Here is a 24,066-nt window from a genome sequence, read left to right on the forward strand (position 1 = left end):
CCCAGACAGGGCCAAACAGGAAGGATATAACCCCACCCACTTTGCCAAAGCACAGCCCCCACACCATGTTTTGGATGGAACCAAAAAGGGTTCTACTTGGAACCAAAAAGGGTTCTCCTATGGGGACAGCCAAAGAACCCTTTTGGAACCCTTTTTTCTATTAGTGTAATAGAAAGATGGGAGTGGCACTTTGGGAGTTTACTGGAGTGTGTTCTTGCTCTGTGTCAAGGGTCTGACAGCTGCACAGTTAGTGGCTGACACTCAGCTAAGGCACTCTCAGCTCTCTCTCACACTTTGAGCTAGTGTCACTGCCTGTCTTTGATAAGGTTTGAGCTAAATACAAGGGGCCAATTTGTCAGCTTTATTTGATATCTTCCTTGGAGTTATGTTTCCATAGTAAGGAATATTACATGTACTTGTTTGTTTTGATGAAATCCTGCCAACATCTTGTTTGGATCCACCGTGAACTGAGTGGGCTCTTCTGCTTCCTGGTTAGATGCTGTGTTGTACTAATCGACTGAACAGGCTGAATCATTTCTATTCAGAAACTTCTTCTTTGGGCACTTCCCCCTTGCTTTATGATGCTTTTGCCTACAACACATCTAGACCTCTGCATCCTCCCATAATCACTCCTATCAACATCTCGAAGCAGCCTGTCAAATCAGCAGCATACCGCTCTGTATCCAACTGCTGGTTTGCTAAGCAGGGTTGCTCCTGGTCAATCCCTGGATGGGAGACCAGATGCTGCTGGAAGTGATGTTTGAGGGCCAGTAGGAGGTATTCTTTCCTGTGATCTAAAAAAAAAAAAAAAAAAATCTATCCCATGGGGGTGATTGGGAACATTGCCCTGTATAATGTGCTGTCTTTCAGATATGATGTTAAATGGGTGTCCTGACTCTCTGTGGTCACTAAAGATCCCATGGCACTTATTGTAGGGGTGTTAACCCTAGTGTCCTGGCTAAATTCCCAATCTGGCTGTCATACCACCATGGCTACCTACTTGTCCCTGGCTACCTAATCCTCCTCTCCCCTGTAACTATTCCCCAGGTTGTTGCTGTAAATGAGAATGTGTTCTCAGTCAACTTACTGGGTTAAATTTAAAAAATCAACTGGCAAACCAGACAGCCGACCAATCATTTCTAGGTGTTGAGCTCTGTTTTATGCATCCCATTTAACTTTTGCTTTGCCGGCATTGAGCTCACCGTGTGTTTAGGTTGGTCCACACATGACGGACGGCCACTGGGCTGCCAAAAATATCGCTGGGATATTACTGGCCCTTGGCAGTGGAGACGCCTGTAATACAGTACTGTATTACGAGTAATGGAGTTGGATTACTGCAGGCCTGGCCTGTTAGGATGGGACCAGACAGGATAAGATGATTACCATCAACCCTATAACAGGGCTGTGGGGTCTCCACTCGGTTAATGACTAGATTCTAACATTTACCCTACAGTTGGTGGATCGTTGGGCCGCTAATAGTTGGTTGCGAGTGTTTACAGGTCTGTGATATATGGAATAGGATTTGGTTGAATCAATTTGAGTTTAAAGTACGGCCTAACTAATGATAGGAGATTAGTTCTGAAGTTTATGTTGCAATAATATTGTTAGTTGACGTCCTTGTGAAGTTGAAATTTGTCTCATACTCTAGTAACCTTTGAACACCAGTAAAACCAGAATACAACCAAGAAGTAGCCAATGGTGTAAAGTACTTATGTAAAAATACTTTAAAGTACTACTTAAGTCCATTTTTGTACTTCACATTACTATTTATGTTTTTGACAACTTTTACATTTTATTCCACTACATAACTAAAGAAAATAAAGAAAATGGACCAATTCACGCACTTATCAAGAGAACATCTGCCTACTGCCTCTGATATGGTGGACTCACGAAACACAAATGCTTTGTTTATAAATTATGACTGAGTGTTGGAGTGTGCCTGGCTATTCGTAAATTTAAAAAAGGAAAAAAATTGTGCCGTTTGGTTTACTTAATATAGGGAATGTGAAATGATTTATGCTTATACTTTTACTTTTGACACTTAAGTATATTTTAGCAATAACATTTAGTATTTTTCTGGGTGACTTTAAATTTTACTTGAGTAATTTTCTATTACGGTATCTTTACTTTTACTCAAGCAGGACAGTTGAGTACTTTTTCCACCACTGGAAGTAGCCTAGTCATCACTACTACTATTTAACTTTTGTTAGCTATTCAGTGAGTCTGAAGTATACACTTGAATGACCTCGGTATCTGAAAAACCTTATATGATCATGTTTCTCTCTCTTTCAGGCCACACAGGACGCCTGCTCAAGTCCCTGTGCTTCACCAGTGTAGCCTTCCTGCTTCTGCACATCATCTACCAGGTCACCGTCAACAGTCTGCTAGCAGGAGACAACCTAGAACCCAACTTCAACTGTGAGTATCAACCTTCTCTACTACACTCCCAGCACAGTGTGATGTCAGGTCTACCTCGTTTACACACACGCACATGTGTAGGAATGTACAAACACGCATACGCGCACACACACACACACACACACACACACACACACCCACACACACACACACACACACACACACACACACACACACACACACACACACACACACACACACACACACACACACACACACACACACACACACACACACACACACACACACACACACACACACACACACACACACACACACACACACACACACACACACACACACACACACACACACACACAGCTGTCTCACACCTGACCCTTAACATCGGCCATAACATTACATGCTTTCCCAAAGGATTGCTAGGGGTTGAAAAATGTTCTTGACCAGGAATGCAGTATTAATGCCACTGGTGGCTGTTTGCTGGTTCTAAATGGATTGATTGGATTTCCATGTCGATATGCTGTATATCCCACATTGATATAAATGACTTGGAATACAGCAGTACCTGAACTCTGTGAGCAGCCACCCCAGTAAGTGGCACCTGGGCTGGTTGGGGCTGCAGGGTGGGAGTGAGCAGAGGTCACAGCCCAGCCCACGCCTGGATCAGGTTACCCACTGGCCCCGACACCAGGGTGTTCAGACCAGAACCCGAAACCCGGTCTGGGCCGCGGCCCAACACAGGCCCCGCTGTTGCTGCTGCTGCAAACTACTGGCACAACTCTCCCTGAGTAGCAATATAAAGCCACAACATCTGCACTCAAGATGGGGATAAACATAATGAAAACAAAAAACTCCCTCACTCCCATGCTGTCCTGACAGAAGTGCATTCAAACCCCCCACCGAAAATTCAGAGTGAAGGCTGTCTGTCTGTTTCACATGTGTAGAGTACAATCATAAAAATTGAAGGGCGGTGTCTTTAAGTTGCATAAATACCCCTTGAAACGCCAGTCTGGGCTCGTCCCCAGTGTCAGTGTGCACGGTGTTATGTCAAAAGACGGAACGAAAACAATCGATTAAGGAACTTCACCGATTCACCAAGTTTTGAAAAACCAGAGTGTAACTTTGTGTGCGATGTGTAAATAGTCTAGTTCTTTGATGAAAGGTTTGAACTATGTATCAACTTTAAACCCTGTCTAGACAGGACAATGCTGTGCTGTTGTAAATGGCTGCGTTAACAGCCTTTTTTCTGTCAAATACCCCGGGACAATTCCAAAATACTGATGAAAATTCACTAGCAAACACAGTACAGTGAAAAGTTGTGCCAATGCTGGAGTCAGTCGTAGTCAGAATGCAATTAACAGATATGAGCAGAAATAATAGTGGACACTATAGATGATACTCTTGGGTAAATAATAGTGGACAATATAAAGACGGTACTCTTGGGTAAATAATAGTGAACACTATAGACAGTGCTTTTGGGTAAATAATAGTGGACACTATAGACAGTGCTTTTGGGTAAATAATTGTGGACACTATAGACAGTGCTTTTGGGTAAATAATAGTGGACACTATAGACAGTGCTTTTGGGTAAATAATTGTGGACACTATAGACATTGCTTTTGGGTAAATAATAGTGGACACTATAGACAGTGCTTTTGGGTAAATAATAGTGGACACTATAGACATTGGTTTTGGGTAAATAATAGTGGACACTATAGATGATACTCCTGGGTAAATAATAGTGGACACAATAGATGATACTCTTGGGTAAATAATAGTGGACACTATAGATGATACTCCTGGGTAAATAATAGTGGACACTATAGATGATACTCTTGGGTAAATAATAGTGGACACTATAGATGATACTCCTGGGTAAATAATAGTAATGTAATGTACAATAATGTACTGGCCCTTCCCTTCCAATCCGTATGTACTGGCCCTTCCAATCTTTATGTACTGGCCCTTCCAATCCTTATGTACGGGCCCTTCCCTTCCATTCCTTATGTACTGGCCCTTCCCTTCCATTACTTATGTACTGGCCCTTCCAATCCTTATGTACTGGCCCTTCCAATCCATTCATTATGTACTGAACCTTCCCTTCCATTCCTTATGTACTGGCCCTTCCAATCCGTATGTACTGACCCTTCCAATCCTTATATACTGGCCCTTCCAATCCTTATGTACTGGCCCTTCCAATCCTTATGTACTGGCACTTCCCTTCAATTCCTTATGTACTGGCCCTTCCCTTCCAATACTTATGTACTGGCCCTTCAATTCATTATGTACTGGCCCTTCACTTCCATTCCCTATGTACTGGCCCTTCAATTCATTATGTACTGGCCCTTTCAATCCTTATGTACTGGCCCTTTCAATCCTTATGTACTGGCCCTTCCAATCCTTAATCCTCAACAGTAGCCGATTGGACTCCATTTGTTAACCAGAATCATAATGAGGAACATGGTCTCTAATGGGTAGCTAAGTTTACCACTATGTGAACCAAACACAAACCCTTCCCCACGTCCAATGCTTCTAAAGTTACACATTGAGTTATACTTCAGTATTGTTCTTTGGCCTGACTGAAACATCAGGGAAAGCAACTGTGACCCTTCCACACACACACACACACATACATTCTTGCCCATTCACCCTCTGAATTGTACACATACAATCCATGTCTCAATTGTCTCAAGGCTTAAAAATCCTTCTTTAACCTGTCTCCTCCCCTTCATCTACACTGATTGAAGTGGATTTAAGAAGTAGCATCAATAAGGGATCATAGCTTTCACTTGGATTCACCTGGTCAGTCTATGTAATGGAAAAAATCAGGTGTTCTTAATGTTTTGTAAACTCAGTGCATGTTCTGCTGTATCTGAGTAGTGAGGGGAACCAGTTCCATCATATGGGGCTTTAAAACAAACATTTTAGTGCTCATTTTAAGTATTTCGCACCATGGTTTATCACTAGGTTCGGCATTCCTACTTTTATTGCTATTCATAGCTGTGGAGTCTACTATTTCATATTGTGTCACGGGATGTTTACTGCTGACAGGAGAACCGTATAATGATCCTGGTTGGTTGGGGATGTACTGTGCTGTATGGAGTTGCAAGGGAGGCAGCGTCCATCAAATTCACACCTTGCTAATCTTGCACTGCGGAAAGGGGAGTTTCATATGATCTTGTCATGATTACATCATTTTTGGGTATTTTCTTGGCTCTGTAACATGTATTGTTGCAATGCAAGTTTTCCCACACGTGGATTTGGTTGAATTACCAGCCTTTCAATTGAGCTATTTGAGATGTGAGATATGCCCATATTAACTTTCACTTCTGACATCATTTGATGCTCTGTATTATGTTTAGTACCCCTGTTAGTAACCACCTATGACATCACAGCGCTAGCTAGGGGGAAGCCAAAAGAAGAAGCTCCTTCACACAGGGAGGGTTATCTGATGGTTCAACAGTTCCTTTGTTTCTACATTCCCCCCAGGTCCAAGGGGCCTTTGAACATGACCTCAGAGTAACACAATACACTAATAAAACTTTAGGAACATTTGACTGATCAACCTCTCCACTCGTTCCACAGCCTGTTGGGTGACATATCCTCACTACATCCCCACGTGAGGTTGGCAAAAAATGACATCTTCCTCTCAGCGATGGCTGTTGGCAGGGGATAAATCTCAATCTCCACCGTAAAAATGTGCAGCTGCAAATGCTGCCGCTGCCGGTGTGGCCCTTAGAGCGCAGAGGGAAGTTGAGGAGTGAAGTAGGGAGCGAAAACAACCTGAGGTGAGGTCAGAGATGAAAGAGGGATGAAAAATGACCCTGGCTGCTAAAAGAGAGTGTTGTGGCGAGAGACAGAGGGCGGCTATGTGAAGACAGACACTGGCCCAATTACTGGAAGTATACAGTACATATATTGTACAACCTAGATAGCTTAGTCTACAGAACTGCCCTTGTAATGTGAGGTAAGATGTGAGGTAAGATGAAAGTAGTGTGAAGCATCCAGTCAATACAAGTACATTTCTAGTAGTATACTAAAGTACATTTCTAGTAGTATACTAAATCCTCCCTCGAGAAAGCCATATCCATAATGTGGGGTAAGTTAAGTTGATTTCAATAAGTACATTTCAAAACAAGTCTATTTTATTGCGTGCCAACCATTCTCTTTGTTATTATTAAATAGTATTATAAATGGTAGATGTGTAGCAGGAAGCGGGTACAGAATAAAGAGTGCTTTTGGAACTGTATGTGTACTGTGTAGGCGTCTCTGTTCTCTCTGTGTGCCTTGTCTGCATTAATAGTCCTTTGTTTTGTGTGCGGACTCAGTTGAGCTTGTTCAGACGCCAGCAACAAGACTTTTTCATCTATCGTCACATTGAAGAGCTGCCAGCAAAAATAACAAATGTCCAAAACATGACTCCTATTTTCTTGTTTTGTGTTTGTCGTCAATAGCTCTGCGTCTCCTGCGATAAGAATCATCTTCCCCAGGATGCGCAGCCCAATCTCTCTAAAAATACATATAACACCACGGCCCACATTTCATAGGTACGCAGGTAGCAGTACAGATGGCTTACAAAGGAGAGGATACAACTTTCAATTTCCAGTAGCTACTAATGTAAACAATGTGTCAAACGCAATAACAACATTGTAGACATGTCCCACAGTAAGCTGTGTGGAGGTAGGAGGTGAAAGGCATCTCTGTCAGAGCTTCAGTCGTATCTTCTATATCTGCATTTCACCCCTTGTCACGACTAATAACCAGAGAAGAGTGGTGAAATCTGCAAAACATCTCGTTTCAAATGATCGATTAAGTGGCCCCAGCCTTGCCTTGAGTGGGCCCCTCGGTTTTGCCCTCTACTGACTTAGCCTAACTAGGATGTGTGCTTGGTCGGTCAGCGAGCAAGCGGCAGCCATATTTGCCAGGTGTGCGTCCGTCCGTTTGTCAGTCTGTCCCATGCTTGATTTGGGCAGGAGCTCACTAGAACTGAGGACCGGCCCCTCAAATGTTCTACAGCTTGATCTCCTGTTCCTCTTATAGAATATTATCTCCGAAGTATTGTGGAGCTCCTGCACCTAAATACAAACAGTACTGGCACTCAAAATGAGTACCGGTACATATTTCAGTCAAATACTGAGAAGTAGAGGTTGGTATGAGGTCATTAATAAGAGACTTCCAGGAAGGAAGAGGCCTTTATGTTTTACGTCCTCCTCCACCGACATAAATACACTAAAACTCAATGTCGGTTCCTCGACCAAAACACTATTAGCTCTTAATTCAATAGCTAATACATCCAACTCTTTCTATGATTCCCCCCTCCCCCCCCAAATTGCTTAATTGCAATTGAATCCCACAATGTACATAAACTGAAAGCATTTCCTTGGTAGTTGGTAGTTAGTAGGTTTTTACAAGATGTCTCATCCGCAGTTTGCTTACATTGTCGAAGCATTATGGAGGCGTGTAGAAGTCTGGTTTAATAGATTTCTATGATGTTCTGTAAGACTTTTAGGCATAGTTTTACCTTGAACAGCCATCATCTGTAAAATAACCCATGTTCAGCCATATGAAAACATTCACCTCCCTCTCAGCAGAAGGAAACCGCTGCCAGGGGAGTTGAGGGATTGTTTTTAGACTGTCTTTGCCACAGGTGTTTCTGAATTGCACATTGTTATTTCGAAATGAACTGTTGCAAGCTGTCTCGAATGAACACATCGCAAATAAAACTCTTTTCATCTCCCTTGACACGTCACAAATTGAGGATTTTCCTGGGTTTTGGCATTTTTATTTGAGGGTCCTTCCTTGTCCTCCCTCCTTGTTTCCTTCCTATCTCCCATTGCTGTATATGGAAACACTGGATCCCTCAATTTCACTATTTCATTGGCTACCTCCTTTGAGCTAACCATTTGACCTAATACCCAGGTGACTTCCACCATTTCTGTGACCATGACATCATAGAGAGATAGAGACAGAAAGGCTAAGGGGAAGTAGCAGTGAATCTGTGCTATACTCACTATGTACAGCAATCAGTGTTAGGCTAATCCAGGTATGCAGTGTGATCTAAGCAGGGGCGTTGTATCGCTGTTGACAGACAAATGTTATAATTACTACTTCTGAGGCTTCGCTGATCCACCAGACTGTTTGATGGGCAGCTTGTGTCTAATTGAAGTGCTTTTCTCCCAGTGATATCCAGATGGGATTACCACACCGCACTATAGTCTAGATATGGCTTCTTCTAGACAGGTTGCTGCATCTGCTATTCTAGTCGCCACCATACAGTATAAACTACTGCATTAGATATGTACATATCAGCTATCAAAGAGAAAAGACTATGAAAGAAAATAGTGGTCATGAATGGTAATTCAATTTTGTGATTTAAGTGGTAGACAAATCATTATTACAAAAAAATGTGCAGTTAACACAACTATAGTATGAGGCATGGTTTGGACATGGCTAGTGTATTTCATTGGCTACTGTTCATAACAAAAGTAACAGATTGTTTTCATTTCAACCGGGTGAAAATACACAGAGGATTTGCAGTTTTAAAATCCACAATGATGTATTTGAGAACTGATGCCATGACTAAATATTATAGCTGCGTTCAATGAGTTGTTTCTTCACTAATGAGCTGAATTGTGGCTGGTGTGTGTAATATGTGTTTGTGTGTGTGTGTGTGTGTGTGTGTCTATTTGCGCTGGGGGCTATATAGGCTTATTGCCTGCAGCCCTGGACGTTATTACAACGCTACGTTATTCCCGCGGCACCACATTATTGCTCTCCCTCATTTTCCCGAGCCACTGCACCCATCTGAGCTGCCAAACAGCTCCTGTGACCACGACGTTGCTCCACAAAGCCCCCACTCACTCTCTCTCCTTCCTTTCTCTCTCTCACTCTCTCTCCTTCCTTTCTCTCTCTCTCCTTCCTTTCTCTCTCTCTCTCTCTCTTTCTCTTTCTCACTTTCTCCCCTCTCTCTGACACTCTCTCTTTCGTGTAATGTGTAGGCCTATACTGTAACTTTAGATGCAGCTTACTAATGGAGAATTCTAAGAAAAGTAACACCTGTGGGTTTGCCTGTCTGGATATTAGTAGGCAGGTCACCCGTGATACAAGTCCGTATTTGACGTCCATCCATGTCTGAGGACATCGGGAGATGTATGTTGAAACCGGCCACTAGGGGCAACAGTGAGCACTGTTACCCTCAAATATGCTTTGGTGTGGCTATGGCGTGGGGGGGATGATGGCTGGGCATAAACATCTGCCCATGGTTGCAAAGGTTGCATGTTTGAATCCAGAGATAGACAGTTGTTTTTGATATTTTTGTTTAAAGCCTATCCCAAACCTTAACCCTTACCTTAAGAATTCTGAGTTAATGCCTCAAATTTATCCTTGGAACAATACAGAGAAATAACCAAACACTTTGAAATTTGACGTTTGAGAAATGTGGATGAGCTTCTCAATCTGACGTGAGCCTGTGAGACAAACATTACGAGCCAAATTTAGAGGTTATTTTTTACCAGAGCTTTGTAAGTAGCTTTTTAAAATAATTTTATATTGTAAATCTAAAGTTGGCCTATCCTGTCAGCCCAGTTTTTTGCAACTCCTACTATAAGCATCCAGAAATATAAACACACAAATCTAAAGCAGCGCAAGGCCCCACTCCTCATGACTCCTGTGACGGCTGGAGTTTCAGACGTTGAAAACCTGGACTCGCTACGTCAGATTGAGTCAGACAACCTCCATGCATCGTAGTTAGAAAAACAACTTGTTAAACACGCATGACATTTTCCCATGGCCCGGCATAAATCTGTGTCTGTAATATTATATTAACGTGAGCATAAATTCATGTGGATATATGATCTTGGTTTGGCTGCATTTCATCATTGCAGTACGCTGTGGCCTTCTCTCATAGACAATGTCCAGGCTGTATTATAACCATAAAATAACAGGGAGGAAGGGAGTGAGGGAGGAAGTGGAGAAGAAAAGGTACACATGATGTAAGCAAGAAACTGTCGGAAAGTAAACTGTCTATGAAACAAACGCGTGTGCCCCTTCCTCTTTATTAGCTTAGCCATGGCCTCGTCAAGGGAACACTATACAATGTGGAATCCTTAAAGGAAAGGTTCATGGTCCGCTGTCTAGCTGCCGATAGCAACACATACAGCAACACATACATTGCTCATAGTATGCCTCGCCATAGCACAGCATCCCAGAGTCGCCTCTTCGCTGTTGATGTTGAGACTGGTGTTTTGCGGGTACTATTTAATGAAGCTGCCAGTTGAGGATTTGTGAGGAGTCTGTTTCTCAAACTAGACACTCTAATGTACTTGTCCTCTTACTCAGTTGTGCACCAGGGCCTCCCAAACTCTTTCTATTCTGGTTAGTGCCAGTTTGCGCTGTTCTGTGAAGGGAGTAGTACACAGCACTGTACAAGATCTTCAGTTTCTTGGCAATTTCTCGCCTTCATTTCTCAGAACAAGAATAGATTTTCAGAAGAAAGGTCTTTGTTTCTGGCCATTTTGAGCCTGTAATTGAACCCACAAATGCTGATGCTCCAGATACTAAGACTAGTCTAAAGAAGGCCGGTTTTATTGCTTCTTTAATCAGAACATCCGTGTTCAGCTGTGCTAACATAATTGCAAAAGGGTTTTCTAATGATCAATTAGCCTTTTAAAATGATAAACTTGGATTAGTTAACACAACGTGCCATTGGAACACAGGAGTGATGGTTGCTGATAATGGGCCTCTGTACGCCTATGTAGATATTCCATTAAAAAAATCTGCCGTTTCCAGCTACAACAGTCATTTACAACATTAACAATGTCTACACTGTATTTCTGATCAATTTGATGTTATATTAATGGACAATTCATTTTTTTTTTCAAAACAAGGAAATCTCTAAGTGACACCAAACTTTTGAACAGTAGTGTATGTGCTATGCATTTCGCCAGGATTTTCACATCACAACATTCAAGTGTTACAGACCTCCAGTTTTTTGAATGGACTGGATCTTTATACTTATCACCTAGGTCCTGTTTTAGTAGTAATGAAATCAGACCTTGTTGAGTATCTGAAAGTCTACCATTTGTATAAGAGTAATTAAACATGCAATAATGGATCTTTGAGTACATCAAAAAAGGTCTGATATCCCTCTACTGGTATACCGTCAAGCCCTGGTGTTTTTCCAGGCTGAAAAGATGTTATTGCCTCAAAAAGATAATAATCTGTAAGTTGGCCTTCACACAGTTCTTTCTATAAATGTGTTAATTTTATTATTATTATTATTATTAGGAAAGAAATCCTTACAGTTAAGATCATTCAGTGGAAATGGACTGAAAAGAAAACATATGCTTCAAATACTTTGCTTCCTCTTTCAAAATATCATTTGGTGAATCACAGATAACTCCATCATTTGTAATGAGTTTGAAGATTCAAGAAAAATGTGGTGCATTTTTCACCATTTTCCATCCAATTCGCTGTATTTTTGTATTACATTACACTTGATCGTTCTTGAATAACTACCTCCATTTCTTTTTGTTTTTCCTCTAACCTATTTTGTGCCTCTATAGTAGTTTCCTTTACCATCTACCTGCTCTGTTACTTCCTCTATTTCCTTTATTAGTCTAATCTCTTTTGATCTAAACAGCTTTTGTTTTAATGATGAGTATTGTATTGAATGGCCTCTAAAAGTACATTTGAAAGTGTCCAATACAATAAGGGGATCTGCTGTACCTATTCTGTGCAAAATAAAGCAAATTATGAATTATGTTGTCTTAGTTAAGAACAAACTGCCAGCAAGAACGAGACTAGGAAGTAATAAAGACGGCTAGCTTGATTAAGCCTCCTCCATGTACGTATATCTAGTTCTAATGTATCCATGATCTTCGTGATCACCTTAAGTGCTTGAGGGTGATAGTTTGTATAGTTTGAGCTTTATAAAGGGTCTGTGAGTGATTTCCTTTATGATAGGTTGAGGTACTTAAAACCGTATTATAAACTCCAACCATAATAATAGATTATTTCGTTGCTTGTGAGCTCAATAGATTATTATATATATTTTAGAAGAAGTGTGGATCATCATTATTTGGCCCATATAGATAAATTAGCCAGATCTGTTTTTGGTCCAGTAGCATATTTAAAGTAATCCATCTTCCTTGTTGATCTGTTTTCACAGTTTGCACAATTGGATCAAAATTTGTGTTAATTAGTATAATCACCCCTTTTGAGTTTCTTTGCCTATGACAAAAATATATTTCTCCCTCCCAGTCCTTTTCCCACCCAATCTCATATATATTTGTAGAATGAGTTTCCTGTAAACAATAGATATTCTATTCTTTTTTTATGATCTGCTAAGCCATTACAATTATAACTGGCTATACTTATTTCCACACTTACCGTAATGATACCCAAGTTTCAATTATACTTACCACAACCAATGTTTGTAAACTTACTGTTAAAAAACACCATGATGATAGTGTGTTTTAGAGAAATGGCTAAGCTCTATTAGCATGTTATTACAAATGAATTACTAATATGTAACTACGTGTTAATACAATGTTGTTACTTCAGTTGTTACTGTTTAGTTACATAAATATAAGGGGAACTTAAGGTAAAGTGTTAGCAAGAAATGTATTATTGATAAAGTTGAATAATTTCAAGTTAATGACAGAAAGTACTTTCACAGCACTTTCTCAGTTAAATTCCTTTTTTAACAGGAAGTGGTCATCAGTCATCCCAGTGGTGAACTTGTCTTCTCATCTGAGTAGGGCCTATTAACCAGGCAGTTAACAAGCTAATGACAGAGCTAATTAGCCGCCTGAGCACTGACTCATGGATCTGTCGTTAGGGTAACTATCCTCAGATCAGCTGCAGGGGGGCGGTGTGTTGGGAGTTGGTTACTTGGCAGTAAGACAATTCTCAACTCCCTTCCAGAGGGGGGCCTCCACACACCTGGAACTGTCTCTGTAAACAAAAAGCCCAGGAGTCCAAAGCCTTTCAAGAACATTTTTGTTTTTCCCTGAGTCGTTAAATCAACGTGCGGGCGGACATCGGAGTTTTGTGTCATAAACACACAAAGAGGCGGAAGAGAGGAGAGAGAGGAGTTGTCTGCCAAATGCATGAGTCATGTGAGTCACAGGATGACAACTAACTGTGAGACGGAGGGCGTTCCAAGTGGCTGTCGATGGTGCACAGCCGCCCCTGTGTGTGTGTGTGTGTGTGTGTATGTGTGTGTGTGTGTGTGTGTGTGTGTGTGTGTGTGTGTACGTGTGTGTGTGTGTGTGTGTGTGTGTGTGTGTGTGTGTGTGTGTATGTGTGTGTGTGTGTGTGTGTGTGTGTGTGTGTGTGTGTGTGTGTGTGTGTGTGTGTGTGTGTGTGTGTGTGTGTGTGTGGGTGTGTGTGTGTGTGTACGTGTGTGTGTGTACGTGTGTGTGTGGTTTACCTTCGCTAACATATGGTTTAGATCTGTGTTACCTTCCTAAGGAGGGTCAGTGTGCATGTGAAACCATTGGATTCAAGGTTAAATTATTCATGTAATCTGTATATCATTTGAAAGATCTGCCACATTGGTGTCAGAATTGGGATTGCATCCCTGTGCAGGCATAGAAAGTTTATCGAGTCAAAGATTGATTGGTACAACTTCAACTTTTCAGTGTATTCTAATGGAGCTCAGGTTGTCAACACTCCAGGTTGAATGATGGGGAGGCTCTGTGGGATAACAGAAAGTGGTTCATGAAAGCCTGCCATTTGAGCAGCTGCCATCTTAAGTCCACCTCAGGAGTTTGGAATAATGGTCCACTCTGTTGAGCGAGGATTTTGACGTCTATATTTTGTGTTCTTTTCAGGTTCAACATGGGAGAAGTCGGTTCGACAGCTGGGCTTGGAAAGGTAAGAGACCAATGCTTTCACATTAAAATCAAACCTGGCATGATCTACTGTACATAGCTCAGTTTGATCCCCATATATATTTTCATGGTGTTTGTGTGGTAAAGTGCGGAGTATCCTCCCACACCCCAAAGAGGACAACAAGAAGGTTTACTTGTTCTATTGTACGTCGCTAAAATCCATTCTATGGCACAGTGCCATAGTACTTGTTCAATTGAGCTCAACTGAATGATTACATTTCACCCAATACACCCAGTCATTTGGCAGACACTCTAATACACTAGAGCAAGTTAAAACGCAGCAGCCAACAAAACAATCCATGTTTCATTCTCATCTACTTTCATTGCCATATGAACCACTCAGGTAGAGCCCTCATCACAGCATACAAATGACTGTTTTCCCAAGTGGGTCATCCATAAGGTTTTTAATCAGGTCAACGCTCATAAGGCCGCAGGGCCGGACGGTGTTCCAGGGCGCGTTCTCAGAGCATGGTCAGAACAGCTGTCAGGCGTATTCACAGTCATTCTCAACCTCTCCTTGTCCCAGTTTGAAATCCCCACATGTTTCAAGCTGACCACCATCATTTCTGTTCCCATGAGGTCTTAAGACTACCTGCCATAATAACTACTGCCCTGTAGCACATATGTGATCATGAAGTGCTTTGAAAGGCTGGTTATGGCACACATCAACTCCATCATCCCAGACACCCTAAAGCAGGGGTGTCAAACTCATTCCATGGAGGGCTTAGTGTCTGCTGCTTTTAGTTTTTTCCTTTCAGTTAAGACCTAGACAACCAGGTGAGGGGAGTTCCTTTCTAATTAGTGACCTTAATTAATCAATCAAGTACCCCAGAGAGGAGCAAAATCCATCAGACACTCGGCCCTCCATGGAATGAGTTTGACACGTGCCCTAGACCCACTCCAATTTGCATACCGCCCAGACAGATCCATACTGTAGACAATGCAATCTTCATTGCACTGGAACTGTCCTCACACACCTAGATAAGAGGACTACCAATGTGATAATGTTGTTCATTAACTACAGCTCAGCGCTTAACACCATAGTCACCAAGCTTGAGATGCTGGGCCTGAACACTTCCCTCTGCAACTGGATCCCGGGCTTCAAGTTCCTCGGTGTCATAATCAATAAGGATTTAAAATGGTCCACACACACGCAAACAGTCGTGAGAAGGTGCAACAGCGCCTCTTCCCCCTCAGGAGGTAGAAAAGATTTGGTATGGGCCCTCAAATCCTCAAAAAGTTCAACAGCTGCACCACTGAGTACCGGAGAAACAAGTCTGACACCAACAGGCTTACATAAACCTTAGCCAAATACATTTAAACTCAGTTTTTCACAATCCCTGACATTTAATCCTAGTAAAAATTCCCTGTTTCAGTTAGGATCACCACTTTATTTAAGAATGTGACATCAGAATAATAGTAGAGAGAATGATTTATTTTAGCTTTTATTTCTTTCATCAAATCTCCAGTGGGTCAGAAGTTTACATACACTCAATTACTATTTGGTAGCATTGCCTTTACATTGTTTAACTTGGGTCAAACGTTTCAGGTAGCCTTCCACAAGCTTCCCACAATAAGTTGGGTGAATTTTGGCCCTGGGTGAATTTCTCCTGACAGAGCTGGTGTAACTGAGTCAGGTTTGTAGGCCTCCTTGCTCGCACACACTTTTTCAGTTCTGCCCACACATTTTCTATGGGATTGAGGTCAGGCCTTTGTGATGGTCACTCCAATACCTTAACTTTGTTGTCCTTAAGCCATTTTGCCACAACTTTGGAAGTATGCTTGAGTCATTGTCCATTTGGAAGACCCTTTTGCGACCAAGCTTTAACTTCCTGACTGATGGCTTGAGATGTTGCTTCAATATATTCACATAATTGTCCTCCCTCATGATGCCATCTATTTTGTGAAGTGCACCAGTCCCTCCTGCAGCAAAGCACCCCCACAACATGATGCTGCCACCCCTGTGCTTCACGGTTGGGATGGTGTTCTTCGGTTTGCAAGCATCCCCCTTTTTCTTCCAAACATAACGATGGTCATTATGGCCAAACAGTTCTATTTTTGTTTAATCAGACCAGAGGACATTTCTCCAAAAAGCACCATCTTTGTCCCCATGTGCAGATGCAAACCCAGTTGTGCAGTTTTGGAGCAGTGGCTTCTTCCTTCCTTGCCTTTCAGGTTATGTTGATATAGGACTCGTTTTACTGTGGATATAGATACTTTTGTACCTGTTTCTTCCAGCATCTTCACAACGTCCTTTGCTGTTTTTCTGGGATTGATTTGCACTTTTCGCACCAAGGTATGTTCATCTCAAGGAGACAGAACGCGTCTCCATCCTGAGCGGTATGACGGCTGAGTGGTCCCATGGTGTTTATAATAGCGTACTATTGTTTGTACAGATGAACGTGGTACCTTCAGGCGTTTGGAAATTGCTCCCAAGGATGAACCAGACTTGTGGTCTACAATTTATTTTTTGAGGTCTTGGCTGATTTCTTTTGATATTCCCATAATGTCAAGCAAAGAGGCACTGAGTTTGAAGGTAGGCCTTGAAATACATCCACAGGTACACCTAAAATTGAATCAAATGATGTCAATTAGCCCATCAGAATCTTCTAAAGCCATGACATAATTTTCTGGAATTTTCCAAGCTGTTTAAAGGCACAGTCAACTTAGTGTATGTAAACTTCTGACCCACTGGAATTGTGATACAGTGAATTATAAGTAAAATAATCTGTCTAAGTAATTGTTGGAAAAATTACTTGTGTCATGCACAAAGTAGATGTCCTAACCGACTTGCCAAAACTATAGCTTGTTAACAAGACATTTGTGGAGTGGTTGAAAACAAGTTTTAATGTCTCCAACCTGAGTGTATGTAAACTTCCGACTTCAACTGCAGCTAACAAAATGGCTACACAGACTCTCTGCACTATCTGCAGAGTCATTTTGCACTGATTCTATGCACTCTACACACTCCCTATGCACACTACACACTCATACTCACTCTATGCACACTCTACACACTCATACTCACTATTCCCACTCTACACACTCATACTCACTTTATGCACACTCTACAGACTCATTCACACTGACACTCCAACACACACAAACACACACCTTTAATTTGTTCACACACATTCAGACTGACTATACACACACTTTGCTACTCTGTTTATCATATACCTGATGCCTAGTCCACTTACCCCTATACATATCTACCTCTATCACTCCAGTATCCCTGTACATTGTAAATATGGTATTGGCACTGACCCTGGAACTGACTCTGTATACAGTACAGCTTACTGACCCTGGGATTTGTATATAGCTTACTGACCCTGTATATACCTTACTGACCCTGGAACTGACCCTGTATATAGCTTACTTATGTCGTCATTACATGCTGTTCAAGGCTTTGTTGATGTGATCGAATGCCTCAAAGCGAGATATGTGCAGGGGAGAATGACTGCCCCCTCTCATTGAAGCCACGAAGTTCAAGGCCGACAGCGATAGCTAATACTGCGCATGTTATGGTTGCATAAATCTCCGACATGAGACGCCATCTTAACCGATTTGGCTTCAAATGCGCTATTGAGTCTTCACATAGAAATGAATTGTGTCGCTTGATCAATGGCTTTGTCCATTCATTTGTACAGTCATTGCATACATGCTTCTTCCCCAGCTATGGTTTGAAAGAAAGGCTAGCCGTAAAATAATAGACTCAACAAACCAGAGATTTTGTGTTTTTTTTCAAGTCTGCACCTTTACTACATTGTGTCATGACGGATTGAAGTGGCCGTTTATTTTCCCAGCATCGGCTGGTTGGTGCGGCCGCCGGGTTCACAGAAATTATGGTTGTATAACTTTCGCACATATCCTTACAGCATGTGTGGCGTAAACATAGTAAATTTGCCCAGTCTTCTGCGCTGTGCTGCGTCTGTGTGCCAGGCTAACTAGCAGAGCCATTTCGGGGTTCCCGAGGTGATCCATAGCTACAGGTGCGGTGATGTCACCTTCCAAGCATTGGAAAGTGTTACTGGTTACTGGGTTAAAGAAACAGCAAATGGGGGAAAGAGCCAACCCGAATGTTTAGAGTCACGGTAATGCCACCATGAGGGAAGCTGCTGGCATTCCTCAGGTGTTGGATACAGTGATATTGTAATTTTGTCTGGGAGAGAGGGAGTTCCCAGCAAGGCTCGTTGGGTGGTAACTATAACAGCCCTCTCCATGGTCCTCTCTGTCAGTTTGTCTGTCTGTCCGTCCGTCCGTCTGTCTGTCTGTCTGTCCGTCTGTCCGTCTGTGTCTGTCTGTGAAATTAGCTGGACAGAAAGATGGCTCGTCAGTGTTTTGACTACTTCTGGTGACATATGGGGCTTAGCCTAATGGTCTTGTTGATATCATTTGGCAAATATGCCTGACCATTTGCACACTAATAGCAGATTTATAACAGATATTTGCTCAACTTATGATGTCACACTGTAAACACAGTTCTCACAGGTTCAAGACTGGAAGTCTATTGGCCTCTACGAGCACGCTAGCAGATACCCATTGACGGGAAGTCTATTGGCCTCTACGAGCACGCTAGCAGATACCCATTGACGGGAAGTCTATTGGCCTCTACGAGCACGCTAGCAGATACCCATTGACGGGAAGTCTATTGGCCTCTACGAGCACGCTAGCAGATACCCATTGACGGGAAGTCTATTGGCCTCTACGAGCACGCTAGCAGATACCCATTGACGGGAAGTCTATTGGCCTCTACGAGCACGCTAGCAGATACCCATTGACGGGAAGTCTATTGGCCTCTACGAGCACGCTAGCAGATACCCATTGACGGGAAGTCTATTGGCCTCTACGAGCACGCTAGCAGATACCCATTGACTGGAAGTCTATTGGCCTCTACGAGCACGCTAGCAGATACCCATTGACGGGAAGTCTATTGGCCTCTACGAGCACGCTAGCAGATACCCATTGACGGGAAGTCTATTGGCCTCTACGAGCACGCTAGCAGATACCCATTGACGGGAAGTCTATTGGCCTCTACGAGCACGCTAGCAGATACCCATTGACGGGAAGTCTATTGGCACGCTAGCAGATACCCATTGAGCACGCTATTGGCAGAGCAGACCCATTGACGGGAAGTCTATTGGCCTCTACGAGCACGCTAGCAGATACCCATTGACGGGAAGTCTATTGGCCTCTACGAGCACGCTAGCAGATACCCATTGACAGGAAGTCTATGAGTATCTACTAGCATGCTAGCAGTTAGCAATGGCTTTTGAAACTACCTCTAACTTCCTTCTTACTGGACACCGAGACATACAAATGGTATCCCCTAGTTCATCTGTCTCTGGGGAAGTAGATAAAGGGCATCATTGCTAAAATCCCGAAGTATTCCATTAAGTTTAGGTTTAGGTTTAGGTTTAGGGTTAAGAGTATGGTTAAGGTTAGGGTTAAGGTAAGTGTCAGTTTTAGGTTTAAAGTTGGTTTAAGCGTCAGCTGTGTTCTTGTAGTCTCTCCCGCTCTGGTCTGTCTCAGCCCTGATGCTGCTGCTACGGCGCCTCTCCTCCTGTTGCTTTGTGGGAGTCTGGGAGACAGTTGAGTGACAGTGATGAATGTGTACCAGACAGGAGCCTGTGGAGCCCACTGAGTGATGGGTCCTACTTACACCCGGCTCTGGAGTGGCCTAGCCCCTTAATGGAGCTCCTGTTTCACATGACATACAGCACTGGAAAGTGAGACTGGGAGCGACTGTAATGAGGGAGGACCATTACAGACAAAGGAAGCTTCAAATGAATGTGACACTAGTGTCCTTTCCTGGGGACTTATCAAAGAATCTTGGGGAAATCAACTTTTTTGTGTTACATAAAAAATGAATCAGAATGTCTATGTTATTTTGTGGAAAGGTTGTTAGTCACACTCTCAAGTGTATGAGGCCAGGTGTAAATGTGTAAATCTTTATTTTCTTGATACTGGTTATTGGCCTAGTCTTCATTGACTACTAGTCTGTCATATTATTTCACTGCGAAGCAGTGTGTCTGAACTACAGTACTTTTCGGTAGTTACGCCATTCCAGCTTTGCCCCATTTGTCACACCCTGACCTTAGTATTCTTTGTTTTCTTTGTTATTTTGGTTAGGTCAGGGTGTGACATGGGTGATGTGTGTGTTTTTCTCTTCTCTAGGGGTTTTGTATGTTTATGGGGGTGTTTTCTATTCTAGGTGTTTTTGTAAGTCTATGGTTGCCTAGATTGGTTCTCAATTAGAGGCAGCTGTCTATCGTTGTCTCTGATTGGGAACCATATTTAGGCAGCCATATTCTTTGGGTATTTTGTGGGTGATTGTTCCTGTTCCAGTGTTTAGTGTTCATGTTACGGGACTGTTTCGTCTTTGTTCCGTTTGTCGGTTTGTTGTTTTTGTTCGGTGTTTAAGTATTCCCATTAAATATGGATTATCATCATGTTGCATCTTGGTCCTCCTCTCTTTCACCCGAAGACAATCGTTACACCATTTTGATTGTAATTTAACCTGGCTGGCTGGGAAGAGGTTGTGAGTGTGTGTGTTTGGCAGGAGGATGGGGCTTCGGTATGAGCCATGTACCTGACTGGAGCCTATAGCCAACCAGTAGTATTAGTAGTTTACGTAATATGACCGTCTGTCTGTCTGTCTGCTCTGTTATCAGCACAATACGTTAGTGTTAATCAAAATCGTCACATGCGCCAAATACAACAGGTATCACCGTGAAATACTTACTTACAAGCCCTTAACTAACAGTCAGACAGTAGCTGATTCAGACTGTGGAGAGGAGAGGAAACGTCACTGTCTATCATGTCGATTTCTGTGTAACAAAGACCTTTCTGTCAGGGTCAACATCAGTGTCTGGCATCCACATTTCTAGGTTTATAAAAAAGGACAACCCTTTCTGTCAAATTAAAAACTTAACTAGATTTAAGTTTGACTTTGATGTATTCACTGTAACGCACAGTTGCTGTTGTGTTCCCCTCAGTAGAGTGAGATGAATTGGCTTGGAATGAGCTGGGTCCTCTTGGCTGACGTTCAACCGTGTGACGCAACAGTGAGGGGAATAACAGCGTGGAATTTACCCATCTCATTTTGTATTTCATTGTTTCTTTCCTTGGCAGAGTCGGTCAAGCTGGTCTACATAAATGGTTTATTTTCTGCAGGAAAGATTTCTTACTAACAATGGGCATAAAAGCTTGAAATGTGGTCACTGGTTCCCATAGGAAATGTGTTGCACCTAGAATAACCACATGAGAATGGAGATTTGTTGAGAGGAATGTACTGTACAGTGCCTTCAGAAAGTATTCATACCCCGAGACTTATTCCACATTTTGTTGTGTTACAGCCTGAATTCAATATGGATAAAACATTTTATTTCTCACCCATCTACAAACAATGCCCCATGATGACAAAGTGTAAACATGTTTAGAAATGTTTGCAAATTTAATGAAAATGAAACAGAAATATCTCATTTACATACAGTTCCAGTCGAAGGTTTGGACACACCTACTCATTCAAGGGTTGTTCTTTATTTTACTGTTTTACTACATTGTAGAATAACAGTGAAGACATAAAAACTATGAAATAACACATATGTAATCATGTAGTAACCAAAAAAGTGTGAAAATATATCTAAATATATTTTAGATATTAGATTCTTCAAAGTAGCCACCCTCTGCCTTGTGGAGGCCAGGTCATCTGATGCAGCACTCCATTACTCTCCTTGGTCAAATAGCCCTTACACAGCCTGGAAGTGTCCTGTTGAAAAACAAATGATATAGTGCGACTAACCGCAAACCAGATGGGATGGCGTATCGCTGTAGAATGCTGTGGTAGCCATGCTGGTTAAGTGTGCCTTGAATTCTAAATAAATTACTGACAGTGTCACCAGCAATGCACCCCCACACCACCACGCCTCCTTTTCCATGCCTCATGGTGGGAACCACACATGCGGATATCGTCTGTTCACCTACTCTGCATCTCACAAAGACACGGTGGTTGGAGACAAAAATCTCAAATTAGGACTCGTCAAACCAAATTACAGATTTTCACGTGTCTAATCAAATCAAATCAAATGTATTTATATAGCCCTTCTTACATCAGCTGATATCTCAAAGTGCTGTACAGAAACCCAGCCTAAAACCCCAAACAGCAAGCAATGCAGGTGTAGAAGCACGGTGGCTAGGAAAAACTCCCTAGAAAGGCCAAAACCTAGGAAGAAGCAAGTCTCTTCTTGTTATTGATGTTCTTTAGTTGTGGTTTCTTTGCAGCAATTCGACCATGAAGCCCTGATTCACGCAGATTCCTCTGAACAGTTGACGTTGAGATGTGTCTGTTACTTGAACTATGTGAAGCATTTATTTGGGCTGCAATTGCTGAGGCTGGTAACTCTAATGAACTTATCCTCTGCAGCAGAGGTAACTCTGATGGTTTTTGCGACTGCACTTGAAGAAACTTTTAACATTTTTTAAATGTTCCGTATTGACTGACCTTTATGTCTTAAAGTAATGATGGACTTTCGTTTCTCTTTGATTATTTGAGCTGTTCTTGCCATAATATGGACTTGGTATTTTACCAAACAAGGCTATATTCTATATACCACTGCTACCTTGTCACAACAAAATTGATTGGCTCAAAGAAGGAAAGAAATTCCACAAATTAACTTTTAACAATGCACACCTGTTAATTGAAATGCATTCCAGGTGACTACCTCATGAAGCTGGTTGAGATAATGTCAAGAGTGTGCAAAGATGTCATCAAGGCAAAGGGTGGCTACTTTGAAGAATCAAATATAAAATATATTTTGGTTACTACATGATTCCATATGTGTTATTTCATAGTTTTGATGTCTTCACTATTATTATACAAAGTAGATAATAGTAAAAATAAAGAAAAACCCTTGAATGAGTAGGTGTGTCCAAACTTTTGACTGGTACTGTTAGTATTCACACACCTGAGTCAATACTTTGTAGAATCACACTTGGCGGCGATTACAGCTTTGAGCCCTTTTGGGTATGTCTGTACCAGCTTTGCACATCTGTATTTGTGGATTTTCTCCCATTCTTCCTTCCAGATTTTCTCAAGCTCTGTTAAGTTAGACGGGGAGTGGCGGTGAACAGCAATCTTTTCACAGATTTTCAATGGGATTCAAGTCTGAAGCCACTCCAGTATTGCTTTGGCTGTATGCTTGGGGTCATTGTCCTGTTGGAACGTAAATCTTCACCACAGTCTAAGGTTGTTTGCACTCTGAACCAGGTTGTCAATAAGAATTTGCCTGTATTTGACTTCATTCATTGTTCCCTCTATCTGCTGAAAATACTTCCCCATAGCATGATGCTGTCAGCACAATGCTTCACGGTAGGGATGGTGTTTGATGGGTGATGAGCTGTGCCTGGTTTTCTCCAGATATAACGCATAGCATTCAGGCCAAAGAGTTATATTTCTGTCTCATCAGATCACAGAATATCTTGTCTTATGCTCTGAGTCTTTGATGTGCCCTTTTGCAAACTCCAGGTGTGCTCTCATGTGCCCTTTTTCTCAGGAGTTGCTTCCGCCTGACAACTCTCCCATAAAGCCCAGATTGGTGAAGTGCTATAGGTTCTCCCATCTCAGCCAAGGAACTCTGTAGTTCTGTCAGGGTGGTCATTGGGTACTTGGTCACCTCTCTGACCAAGGACCTTCTTGCCCAGTGGCTCAGTTTGGTTGGACAGCTAGCTCTAAGAAGTCTGGGTAGTTCCATATTTTTTTTATTTCCCAATCATGGAGACCACCGTGCTC

General features: G+C 42.1%; 1 protein-coding gene across 1 annotated transcript in view; it reads left to right on the plus strand.

Annotated features, from left to right (window-relative positions):
- The window catches only part of LOC112227509 (piezo-type mechanosensitive ion channel component 2), a 149,633-nt gene that overhangs the window by 45,027 nt on the left and 80,540 nt on the right, over positions 1-24,066 (plus strand). Inside the window, exons 3-4 of the mRNA XM_042308822.1 lie at positions 2,293-2,418; positions 14,217-14,259. Of these exons, the coding sequence (XP_042164756.1) occupies positions 2,293-2,418; positions 14,217-14,259 (169 nt within the window). The remainder of the gene's footprint in view (positions 1-2,292; positions 2,419-14,216; positions 14,260-24,066) is intronic.

Source organism: Oncorhynchus tshawytscha, linkage group LG29 (genome assembly GCF_018296145.1).
Source record: "Oncorhynchus tshawytscha isolate Ot180627B linkage group LG29, Otsh_v2.0, whole genome shotgun sequence".
NCBI lineage: Eukaryota > Metazoa > Chordata > Actinopteri > Salmoniformes > Salmonidae > Oncorhynchus > Oncorhynchus tshawytscha.